This window comes from Corvus moneduloides, chromosome 22 (assembly GCF_009650955.1).
Source record: "Corvus moneduloides isolate bCorMon1 chromosome 22, bCorMon1.pri, whole genome shotgun sequence".
NCBI lineage: Eukaryota > Metazoa > Chordata > Aves > Passeriformes > Corvidae > Corvus > Corvus moneduloides.
The window spans coordinates 4598477-4610886 of record NC_045497.1 but is presented as its reverse complement, the minus strand read 5'-3'; the positions used below and the strand labels follow the sequence as shown (position 1 = coordinate 4610886).

Here is a 12410-nt window from a genome sequence, read left to right as displayed (position 1 = left end):
ATCTTGAAAGAGAAGCAGAATTGCCTGTCATCAGAAAATAGTGAAGGTGTCAGTCCCCTTCTTGCTTTATTGCAAGTTGCCTGGAAATGTAAACCAGGAGTAGGTGTCAGCCTTTTCCCCAAGAACAGAAACCAAAGAATTTACACAGCATCTTGGAACATGCAGAATTTTATTGATGTGGCCAGTTTTTTAAGGTGGTCACAAGATTTCTGAAAGGTTAAAATGTTCTTTTATACCCTAAAAAGAGATTAAAGTATGCTTCCCCATATCTTTCCAAATAAAGCAAATGCTTCTAGCTTCTTTATTTTTATTTTTTCCAATTCCTCAGATGGTAAAAATAAAGCTCTGTGGCCTTCATATCTTAAAATCAGTAATTTTACTAAATGCAAAATCTAAAGTACCATTTCAGGCTTGCCAAACTGAAGAAAAAGTGTAAAATGTTTTAGGGATTTTGGCTTTTGAGCCCAGAGCCTTCAGAGATGAGATTGCAGGCCACAGGTGGGTTTTTTTCCAATTGTAGCAGTTTCTCTAAAAGATTGCAGAAGAGCAGCAACACTTTGCCCACTCCAGCCCTGGCTCTGCTGTGCCCTTTGTGTTGTCTCTGGCCTGGGGTGATACCAAGTATCTTGTGTAGCTGTGAAATGCAGTGTTTTAGTGCAGTGGTGTGAGCAGGTGTCTCTTTGTCTGCTGTCTCTCTCACAGGTGTATTACCCAAACCTGGGCTGGATGTGTGTGGATGCCACCGACCCAGAGAAGGGCAACTGGCTCCGCTACATAAACTGGGCCCGCTCAGGGAAGGAGCAGAATCTCTTTCCTCTGGAGATCAACAGGACCATATACTACAAGAGTTTAAAGGTATCACTGTCTGAACAGCTGCTACGTTGTTATCTTTTATTATTAACCTCTTTACTCTGCTTTATTAAAAATTTTTTTTCCTTGTACTTTCATTAAACAGAGTTTGAAACATTTTATGAACTATATTTAAAATACTGCAAATGCTACACATCATTGGTATAAATTCTTATCTGCCAATACCTTTGACATTAAGATTTACTGTTAAACTACAGAATGTTTCAACAGTAAGTCTGTCTTATTGGCTAATGATTTGCTGTAGCACCAAATTGGATATAAACTAGAATGAAAAACTACAGCGTATATGAAATAAATATTATGCTATTTTTGTAGATACCAATACTTTTTCTGCTGAGGACGTTTTTGCAGTAATCAGTTTTTATGGTCTGTGCATCTTATGACAAAGTTTGGCTGTCAAGACACTTTTATGGGTAGCTCCATGAAACTATTTTTCATGGTTTTACAGCATTTCAGTTTTGTTCAGGGAGTGAGGGGGAGGCAGGGAAAATGATGTAGTTCCTGGAGCATTTTATCTCCCAAAACAAGAAAAAAATGGTTTAACTGTAGTGGTGGAGCATGTTAGGTTAAGAATATTGTGGCTTTAAAGTATTTCTTGAATCCCTGATCAAGACCACCTAGCAGTGAGTGTGTGTAGCTTGACTTTTTTTTAATTTAAAATACTTTTGGGGGTTTTGGGTATATGCAGCCTTGTTTTTGCACTATTGCCGTTCCTTCCATTTCCGTTGTGAGGCCAACAATATCTGTTAGTAACTGGTATTTGCTTAAGAAAAGATTGAGTTGATCCCATGCAGTTTTGAAGTTTATGGGGCAGTACAGCAGTAGGTAAATGTTAAATTTTAGGTCACTCAAGCTAGATTGAAAAAACCTTCTAAACATTTTCTGAACTTTCTAATGGCATTCAAGGAGAGGTTCACTATTGTCAGCCAGACTACTGACTTCTCTGCAGTGTTTATTCCCAGAGGGCAGACTCCCAATATGTCTCTGTAGCCAGCCTTGATTTCTCTAGACTCTTTATTTTGGATTTCCTCTGCCTTTGCCCACAGTCTCACTAGCTCATTAATGTAAGTGTGCTTTTGGAGTCGTTCTGACATTTTAAATTTCTCATTGAATCTTTTCTGCAAAAGTTTTAGTTCTGACAAAGACAAGCATTCATGTATTAAAAATCTGTTTATTTGATGCATGATATTGCACTTTGGAAAATTGCTGCTTGAAGAGGCTGAGCACTGCTGACAGAATAACAAATACTTTGTCTCAGCACTGGAATATCCTTTTGTTCCTTTGACTGTTGTCTCTTGCAACTTGATGAATTTTATCCTAGTCACACCTTACTGCTAACCAAGACAAAGGAAGGCATGTGATAAAGAACATCTTAAACGTCCTTTTGCATATAATGTTAGGGTCTCTACACTGCCATTTCAAACCTGCTGTAAATTTACCAGCCCAGGTATCAACACATGGTTCTTTCCTGATCTTTATCATAATTCATAAATTTAGGGGAGTTCCACTTGCTGAACAAATAAACAGCACAGATTTTATTTACCCCCAAAGGAGAATTCTAGTGGCTTGTGTGTATTTTTGTTCTGCTTTACCTTGAAGCATTGAAAGTATAGTCATGGGGTCTTGTTTTTCCCAAGGCTTCCTTCAGCTTTTTGTAGGTTTTTAATTTGTAAGTTAAACAGGCTGATTTCCAAGCGTCATTGCTAAGATAACAAAGTCCAAGTTTGCTTGGTGTAGAACCACCTCGGAACTGTAGAGCTCTAACTTCCCTGTTCCCTGCTCTCAATGAATAGTTACAGAATAGAACTTGAGTGAGCACAAGCAAATGCTGTCCTCTTCTATCTTCCCTTCATCTTTACTGAAGGGCTGAGGGTATTTGTAAGCTGCTTTGCATCTGCTTTCCCCAGGATGCCTGTGTGAGAGCTGTGGTATTGCAGGGGAGCGGCTTAAACTCATGATGCAGTTTCAGCTCTTCCTGCCTCTGCTCATGAGAGGAGCTTGCTGTGTAGCGTTGTTCTGCACACAGGACGGAACTTGAATTCTAGAAAAAGTAAAATACAGTGAAAACTCAGTTTCAAAAAGTCTTCTAAAGAAGCTTGGCTATGAAACTGTCCCTGATTAAAATGAAATTAATTTGATTATGGATGAGTGTTTTGCCAAACAGGTTTATAATAACTCAAGATCCTCCCTGTTACATAGGAGAAAGCAACATAATATTGGGTTATAGAGTGTGAAAGAATCACACAAGTAAATGTTCACTTTGCTTATGTTTGGTCAGATGAGGCCACACCCAGGTGCAGAAGCACAATATCACAGTACAATGCAGCGTCTGTAGTGAAAAATAGGTATTCTGGTAAAGTTGGGCGGGCAAATGTCCACCTCAGTCTGTACAAGACACATTGCAGTGCTTGAAAGTGCACAATAATTGACTTTTAGGCAATCTGTGCTAGAGCCTCTTAGGTCACTTAGGTTAAGTTAATAACTTGTTAGGATATTACTCTGAAAATAACAAATTTTGAACTTACCAAAAGCCTTTTGAACGGAAAATACTCAGATTAAGGACTGTTAAATGTTACAGTTAAAACAAAAAGCACAAAAAAGTGTGTGGGAATTATTAACCTCATGAACCTTCTCAAAATTCATACCTCTTTTAGCCAGGCTGTTCCAGCCTGACACTGCTACACCAAGGATCTGTAGGGAATAGTTTGGAGGAGGTTGGGTTTTGGAGTTGTTACTAGAGGGTATCACGAGGAAGAGTGGTGGTACAAGTGGCACTTGCTCAGTGTAGTCCTTCTCTTGTATTGCTACTGAGGGAGCAGCTTTAATTGTCTGGTTTTGAAGCTGCTGCTGCATCTCATTTTAGAAGTACAAGGTTAGAGGGCTTAATTTAGGTTCTAGAGCAGTCACAATAAAACTAAATTCATCAAGTTGAATGTTAGCTCCAGCCATGCAGCCAACAAATTATGTGCTTGTTACCACCCTGTGTTTGCATTGCCTGAAATCTCAGCCAGATCTTTGCTCTGGCTTTGTATATTTTTTAGATGATAAGAGTTTTTTTGCATCAGACAGCTCTGCTGCATTCCTTGCTGCTCACCAGCTACAAGGCCATGCAAATAACTTTGCCACTATTTATCCTATCAGGCCTCTGGAACTCAAGGAAGCCAAACCATAGGCTTTGCTTGTAAGTTAAACTTTTCCCTTAGTTGTTAGGATCTTGCATCTCTTGTTGTTCCAGTGTCTGGGGCTATGATGATAATTATCACCTTTATCATGTGCTGTGAGACCTACTAAAAAATGGGCTGTGGAAGAAAGAAATCCTACTTTGGTTCTTGAGACAAAATTCCCCTTTGGCTTCAGACTGGAAATAATAGTCTGAGGACACCCTTTGCTCTGATGTAATGACTAAAAATAGGACCTGGTCTCCACCAGCCCCATGTTCATTAAGCCCTGAAGGAGGGAGATTGTAGTTAAGGCATTTAAATTTTTCTTGGTTTTGGGTAAAATGCTTCAGGAAATGAAGAAACAATGAGGAAGATTTAAAAAGTGAGTAAAAATACATCTTTAGTCTGCCAACTTGGGGACTTACTAGTTCGAGTCTGATGATACTTTAAGGAGCATGTGAAATGAAGTGATCGATAGAGTTTCTTTTATTGCCAGTGCTGGGAATATGAATAGCATTTGCAGTGATGCCCATTTGACTAGTTTAGTTGGGGGGGGTGGGGGTGGTGTTTGTTTGTTTTTGGTTTTTTATTTGATTGAAAAGAGTAGAAATGATCAATTTGGAATGGCAAGCAAACCTTGATTTTTGTAATCAAGTGGATGTGTTGAACATGTTGTAATTATCTGTATTCCCGTTAACACACTCCCGCAGTCTTTTCCTGGATATTTAGATTTTATTCCAGATCCCTGCTTTAGTGGCTGCCTGAGCAGTTACTTATTATTATATTATAATTAGTTAATGTTATTTAATGCCTTGTATAAAGGTAGGTGTGTTTGTTCCAACCTGATTGCTCTCTGAAAAGAACTAACTGTGAATATCCATAGAAGTGAGCACTTTAATCAGTGTCACTATTTGAGGCAAACCACAATTTGGGACATTACAGCTGGAAGGTTCAGCTATAAAAATAATAATAATAATATAACAACTGTGTATTAATTGTTAGTACAGGGACTATATTAATAATTAACTATATAACTGTATTAATATTAACTGTAACTATTAATACTACCGCTGTATTGTCAGGAACTGTAGTGGTGGGCCAAGGAGCAATGGATACAAATTGAAAGAGGGGAAATTTAGGTTAGATGATAAGAGATTCTTCCCTGTGAGGGTGTGAGACCCTGGTACAGGCTGCCCAGAGAAGCTGTGGCTGCCCCACCCCTGGTCCGAGGCCAGGTTGGACGGGCCTTGGAGCAGCCTGGGGCAGTGGAAGGTGTCCCTGCCCATGGCAGGGGATGGAACTGGATGGCCTTTAAGGTCCATCCAACCCCTTAACATTCCATGATTTTTCTCTTTTATTTTTTTTGGTGAGGATTTTTTTTGTGTTTTTGTTTGTCTTTTTTTTCTGACTTTGTCTTCTTTTGTGATTTTTTTCTGTTCTTTTTTTTTTTTTTTTGGTCATTTTCCGAGGTTGTCTTTTATTTTGGTCTTTTCTTGTCACTTTTGTGGGGTTTTTCTAGATTTTCTTGTGAATTTTTGTGGGGGGTTGTGACTTTTTTCTCCGTTTTTTTGTGTGTGTTTTAAAATTTGTTGTTCTGAGGGTTTTCGGGTGCTGTGCTGTGCGTGTGTGACCCAGCGCGGTTCCGGCGCGGGCGGGGGCGGGGCGGGGCGGCCGCTGCGCCCTCCGCCCGGCAGGGGGCGCGCGGGGCGGCGCCCTCGAGGCTCGGCGGGGGCAGCGCCGTGGGCGCCGCCGCGGCCGCTCCCCGCCCCGCCAACAACGCGCGCGCTGATTGGCCGCGCGCCCTGTGTTGTGTCCCGGCAGCCAATCGCGGCGGGCGAGGAGCTGTTGGTGTGGTACAATGGCGAGGACGACCCGGCGATAGCGGCCGCGATCGAGGAGGAGCGAGCGAGCGCCCGCAGCCGCCGGCACTCTCCGAAGGCCCGCAGAGGTACGGACCGGACTGGCCCCACGGCCGCCAGCGCGCGGGGGAACCCGACCTGCGGCCGCCGTGACCTTCCGCAGCCCGGGAGAGGAGGGAGGGGAGGGCCCGGCCCGGCCGGCGGCGCCGCGGGCGGAACGTGGAAGTTTTAGCTGGAAAAGTTGGGAGAGGCGGCGGGAGCGGCGCGGGAAGGGGGAACGTCCCGCTCCGGCGGCGGGACACGCGGGGCCGCCGCAGCCGCAGCGATCCCGCGTGGGGCGGGGGCCGAGCCCGCGGCAGCCGCGATCCCTCCTTGGGAAAGGGAGCGGAGTCCGGGGCCGCCGCGATCCCTTCTTAGGAAGCGGGAGCTGAGCTCGGGGCCGCCGCGATCCCTCCTTGGGAAGAGGAGGCTGAGCCCACGGCCGTCGCAATCTCTCCTTGGGAGGCGGGAGCTGAGCTCGGGGCCGTCGCGATCCCGCTTTGGAGAAGGGGGAGCTGAGCCCGGGAGCGCCGGGATCCTTTGGGAAGGGAAGGCTGAGCCCGGGGTTGGGGGTACGTCAGTCGAGCCAAATGAAGAATTCCGGTCCTGTTATTCCCTGCGGTTTTTAATTTCTTGTTGTTTCTAGGCCGATTTGTTGGTTATGGAATTTCGCAGGCGGTGGGAATGGCTGCTCCTGGCTGACTTCGGCCGAGGAGGGAGGGTGGGACAGGAGTTTGGGGTGGTATAAACGCATTATTCCCTCTGTGAATATATATATCAGACCAGACATCCATTATTTTTTCCGTGACTAATTCAGCAGCAGGGTTTTTCAGAGTGCGTGTGCCTCCACGCGTGGCCTTATATAACTGACATTTTGACTAACGTTTTAGGCCAAAATCACAATAAAGCCTTTAGTTACAGGGAGTAGATATAAAAGGGAAGTATTCACAGTTGTAGCACAGATGTATCAATTCCTGTTGCATGGGAATATGTACATTTTGTAATTCTCTGGAGGTTACAGATGAACTAAGATAATATTTTAAGAAGTATCATTACAATTTTTTTAAACTTTAAATGTAAGGCCTGATCTTACAGGTAGTGCAGCTGACTGTGGAACTCACATTGGAAACAAGGTCAGATATTGAGAACAGTTATTGTGTAAGTTTTTTATTTGAGATTGGGGAGGGGGGGCTGTAGTGCACCACAATTAGTTATTTTGAACAGTATTTCATAGGTTAAGCAAATACAAACTGAAATTCCAGCACTGAGTTTTATTTTGTAATGAAAAGCATATTTAGCACATATATGAGCAACACCTGGTAAATTGCAGGCTGTATTATTTTTTTTTCCTAAATCTGCATTATCTTAGCACCTGGAATTTGTGTGCCTATGTTTTACCTGAAAGGCTAGAAAAACAACCTGCAAGAATTTGATTATATGATAAATCAGAAAAGCCAGACAGAATAATTTCTAAGGTAATTTTTCATGGCATAGAAGTTTGATTTGCATTCATGATTTTATAGGTAAAAATATCAGTAAACTAATTTGGTTTCTGGGTTTTGGTTTTGTGCTGTTTTGTAGGTTTTATGTTTTAACTGTTATGGATTTTACAGATTTCAGAATTAGGAGCAGTAAATATTTTCTTCCTTTTTATAAGCACAAGCTCCTTACCAAGGCTCACAATTACTGAATAAAAAGCAACCCAGCAAAAACTCCAAGCACAATATTGAAGAAGTACTTCAGAATAACCAAGAATAATCTATTTATGGAATTATATTATTGTCTCATGAAGCAGAAAGACCAAATTCTTAGTATTTAGTTGGTTTGAAATGTTAAAGTTTCAGCTCTAAAATGATAAGGCACTTCATTGGATATTTTGAAATTTTATAGTTCTGTTTTTCACAGGTTTCATTGGAGTTTTTTTTTTACACTACATTTACTCACAGGTATTTCAGTTTTTGTAGTAACATCTGCTAATATTTGCAATTCACAGCAATCTTCTTACAAGAAATATATGCTTTTTTTCCTGCAGATTTGGTAGCAGTAGCTGCAGTGAGGATTCCAGAATGGTTTCTACTCATATCCCTGCTTTTGTAGATTCAGTTGTATCCTTGGATATGGAAGCTTCTTAACCCTAGACTTGAGGGGTTTTGGGAAATAAAGGAAGTTATGATGAACATGATTGAAAAGTAATTAATGTAAAAATAAATAATTCTAATTATATGATACAAAGGGATGAGAGGAGAAAGATTTTTATGAGTTATCTTTATGTGTGTGAAAAATTGAGAGTTAGTATAAGGTAATATTTGAATTAAATAGCTATTTAAGAAACTTGCTAGAGGGTTGTGAAATTTGAATTAATGAGTGACCTAAACCGATCAATAAATTTTTTAAATTTTATTTTGGCCTATGTTGCATGCTGTTGTCTTATACATTGAGAAGAGAATATAACCAAGTAAGAATTGCCAAATTCTTACAACTGTGAATGAGTGTGTCCTTTAGGAACATGTTTTCCAGAAAAGTAAACTGACAGTTTAATACCTTAGGAATGACTAGACAAGACATTATTTGAGAGGTGTATTATGATTTAGTGATGCAGACCATGTAGTTATTAGATAAACTCATGATTATTCTGTATTCAGTAAAACAAATATCCTTTTGAATTTTTAATGCATCTTAGGTCTTACGCTTGAACAGTTAAGATATTTATCGTTTGACAAATAACCTTGTTCCTGCCATTTATTTAAAGAACTCTTGACAGATGAGAAAAGGTGACCATTTCACAGGTATTAAAAATGGGCTGTTTTGCCCAATCAGTCGATCAAGGCTTTCATTGCTGTAACATGTTCATGTTGCAGGAGGAATCCTCTCTCTGAATGAATGACAGAATCCTGTCGTGCTGTAAGTCAGACTGATTTACCAGAAGAGGCAGGACAGACTGAAGTTGAAGTGTAGGTGAGCCAGGAGCTGACCAGGCCTGGGCAGACACAAAGTCCACACTGAACTGCTCGCCCTGACCTTGAGCTGCACTGTTTGCCAGTGATCCCTGACACAAGGTCCATAATCTCCTTTGGAGTGTATCTAGGATGGCACCTGGCACTTCCTCCAGGTCCCCATCTCCCTGCTGGATATTTTTGGTTTTGTATTCTGCATTCAAACTACTTCATATTCTGCAGGTGTTTGTGTTTGATGGCTCCTGCCTGGCTTGGCCATAGCTGTTCTTAGCTGGAATAAATCTTCTACATCTTCCTTCTGCCATGCACAGGAGCTCAGGAATCCTGGAGGAAAAGGCAGTTCTTGCTAATTTATTTTCATACATTGAAACACTGTGTGTTGTTCCTAAGGTGCATTTGAGATTTAGAAAGAAATTTAGTAGGATAAAATGGTATTGAGAGTGGTGGAAATGCAACCCCCTAAAAAGGAAAACCTGGTGAACTTGGGTACTGTCACAGATTTTTATCAGAGCCAAGCTGTTATCTCTGCCTTAACCACACAGTTCAGAGCCAGCAGCTGCCAGTGCATGACCAACAATAGCTGAAATTAATTTTTTTGTCGTTGCTTTTGCATTTTCTCAAATTTCTTTTTTTTTTTTGTTAAACATTTATCATTGTTTCTCCCAGGTTGTAGTTAATGTGCTTCTGTTCTGCCTGTCAAGCTTGTAGGGAAATTTGCTCAATCAGATGCATTAGCACAAGATCTTTCAATAATTCTCCTTCTAAGGAAATAAAAAGAGAACAGCTTGGGTTCACTTTGCAAGTTGGGTTCATGTGTCCTTGAGAGAAGTAGTGTGGATTTTTTTTTTGTCCCATCAGGGCGTTTCTTTCTTTGTGTATGACAGGAATAATTTGTAGCAGTGAGCAGTAACATTGACGGAGTGTTTAGTTCAAAAAGAACACATGAAGCCTCTGACTTCAGACTCACTCAGTCTTTTTCAAACAAAGTACCTTTTCAGAAGTTAAAGCATTTTTCTTTTTAAAGAAAGGATGGTCATTCAAAAGATGGTCATACCTAAAGATATCCAGTTTTTTAATCAGGCTGTAATCTGCTTTAAGGCTCCAAACTGTGATCAAACGAGGCTAAAATCTCTTTTCCGTTATGGATTTTATGGCAGCTCGAAAGTCTGGTTTTGAAGGAAGAAAGATACTGATGTTACCCAGAATGAAAACTTGCCCTGCTACGTGGTTGGGAGTAATATCTCTAAAATAGCCTTTTTTGGGGAGAGGACAGTGTTTTCTTTCTCCCATGCTTGTTTCTGTCTCTGGAGGTGCTCTGGCCCTCACTGTGTTCCCCTTACATCAGCCAGGCCCGGGGCTCCTCGGCGGGTGCCTCCCTGGGAGCTGCTCTGGTGCCGTCAGGCTCTCAAGGGGGTGAAAAGTCTGTAATTTCATTCTTCTGAAAGCATATGCTGCATAATGCAGCTGGAGTGGGTTGTGAAACCACATGACCTCTCAGCCACAGTTGTGTCAACTCCTAAAATATTTCTCTATTGTAGTGCAGGCAAAGCACCTGCGTGAGGGTCACCTGTGTTGTGGACAGCCCCTGGTGATTGTTCAGTATGGTTTTAAAGTCTCAAACCATTGCTAATATTTTAAGGCTTTGTTACCTTAAATGGTTCTATTACTAATGTTGCTGCTTCCCTTAGTTCTTACCGGGTTTCAGGGAGAGTGTGAACTATAGGGATACTCGTAGTAATTAACACTGGCCCAGAGACGGTGTGAGGTGAGGGTGGGTGAATTATGGTTGGCTGTTACAAATAATATTGTGCCTCGGTTTATATCAGGCTGAATGCAAACTGCAACTTCAGGCTTCTGTTTCCCACATGTAAATGAACTTTGTCATCCTAAAAAGCTATACTGTTTTTTCTCTTGTCTGAAAGTGTGACTATTGCTGAAACAGTGTCAAATTGCTGCTGGGGAACAGGAAAATGTAGGGATGAAATATGCAGATTAAATTCTGTGATAGTGGAAATCCTTGCAGTTTTTCTTTTTTTGTTAATAATTTCTTAGGCATTCTCATGTAGTTCCAAATAATTAGTTGTACTTGAGAGTGCCATAAATATGCATCCTGTTTATAAAAGGTAGGCCTTGGATTGCCATCTGGATGTCATCCCAAATGGAAATCATGGTCAAATGATGCCCTGATTGTCTGGTTCTTAAGTTACACAAATTTATTAGGCTTGTACTTGAACTAAGTTTAAAAGTTTGTTCCTAAATAGAAGAGAGCTTGTGAGAAAAATGATTGTGTATGAGTTGGAAAGTAGCTTATAGAGGGATGTGCAAGTTGTACATTTGTAGCAAGGATATAATGAAATTATATTATTATCTAAGCTCTATTTCCAATAAATTTAATGAAAAACTCAGATAGGAGCTCAAGGCTTCAAAGTTTCCTAACCAATGACTGGGAAAAGATGAGGGAGGAAGGAAGAGGTCATCAAGATCATCTGGAACAAAGTCTTAAAATGGCATTTACTCTGATTTCCACAAACCACATTGATTTGCAAGAAGGTTTATGCAACTCCAGTTCAAAAGCGGCATTTGAGATATCAAGGGACAGGATCTCCCATGGAAGTATCTGTCTGGGGAGTATCTCATACATTTGAGGTCTTCTAAGCAGTGCAAATTTTCTTTTAACCCCCATATAGGGGGGCCTTTGAATGGGAGACTTGTATTACTTTAAATTCCCATCTTCACCTCTCCAGCAGTGCCCCCTGTTCCTAGGACAGCTGCTCTGAGCTTTCCGAACAGCCGAGTGAAATTGGTATCACTCATTCCAGCCTTGCTCCTGCCTGTGGATTTAAGAATGGGAGAAAATAAGCCTTCATTTCAGGAATAAGAAAATAAATTAACTATTTAAGAAAATTTAAAAATTCAGCACTAAATTGCCTGTGTTGGCCCCTTAAACTGTGTTTCTAAGTATAAACTTTTGAAAGTACTACAAGCACCTTGCACACACTGTTACTTTATCTCTGTGGGGTTTTTGTGTTTGACTTAAAATAACAATCTGGCCTTCATGGTTGTTACAAGTTGTATTTCTAGCTGCTAACTTAGTTCTGCTTAAAGCGGATGTATGTAGTTATCTAACAGAATAAAAATTCTTGGGTCATTTGGTAACTCAGATTCTGAAGCGTTCTGTATTTTTTTCATACTTTCGTGTTTTTAACCGCACTTCCTTAGACTGCTTTTCTTAAGTTAAAAAAGTAAAATATATCTAAACCACAGTTGTGCCATTTCCCAGCAAATTTGCTAATGCTGTCTTCAATTACATAATCCACAGTGAGAAGTGAAATAAGGCACCAGGCAGCTTTCTATTATTAATCAATTTTTTTTTCAATCGATCTGGGTTGGCTTTGAAAAAAGGAGTGATCTGGAAGAAAAGCAGCTTGATATTCCACTGCTATTTTTTTTTAATTAATCCAGTGCATTTGGAAATTATTCTCCTTTTTTAGTAAATGTTGTTTTGGTTTTCCTGAAAAGAAGTTAAA

The 12410-nt window shown here is 40.8% G+C and overlaps 1 protein-coding gene across 2 annotated transcripts in view; it reads left to right on the top strand.

Moving 5' to 3' along the window:
- The window catches only part of PRDM2 (PR/SET domain 2), a 65413-nt gene that overhangs the window by 16553 nt on the left and 36450 nt on the right, over nucleotides 1-12410 (top strand). Inside the window, exons 5-6 of one of the 2 annotated variants that reach the window (XM_032131417.1) lie at nucleotides 703-855; nucleotides 5853-5979. In XM_032131417.1, coding sequence (XP_031987308.1) covers nucleotides 703-855; nucleotides 5853-5979 — 280 coding nt within the window. Of the gene's footprint in view, nucleotides 1-702; nucleotides 856-5852; nucleotides 5980-6478; nucleotides 6502-12410 lie in introns of those variants that run through there. The other variant, XM_032131418.1, reaches the window with a different exon arrangement.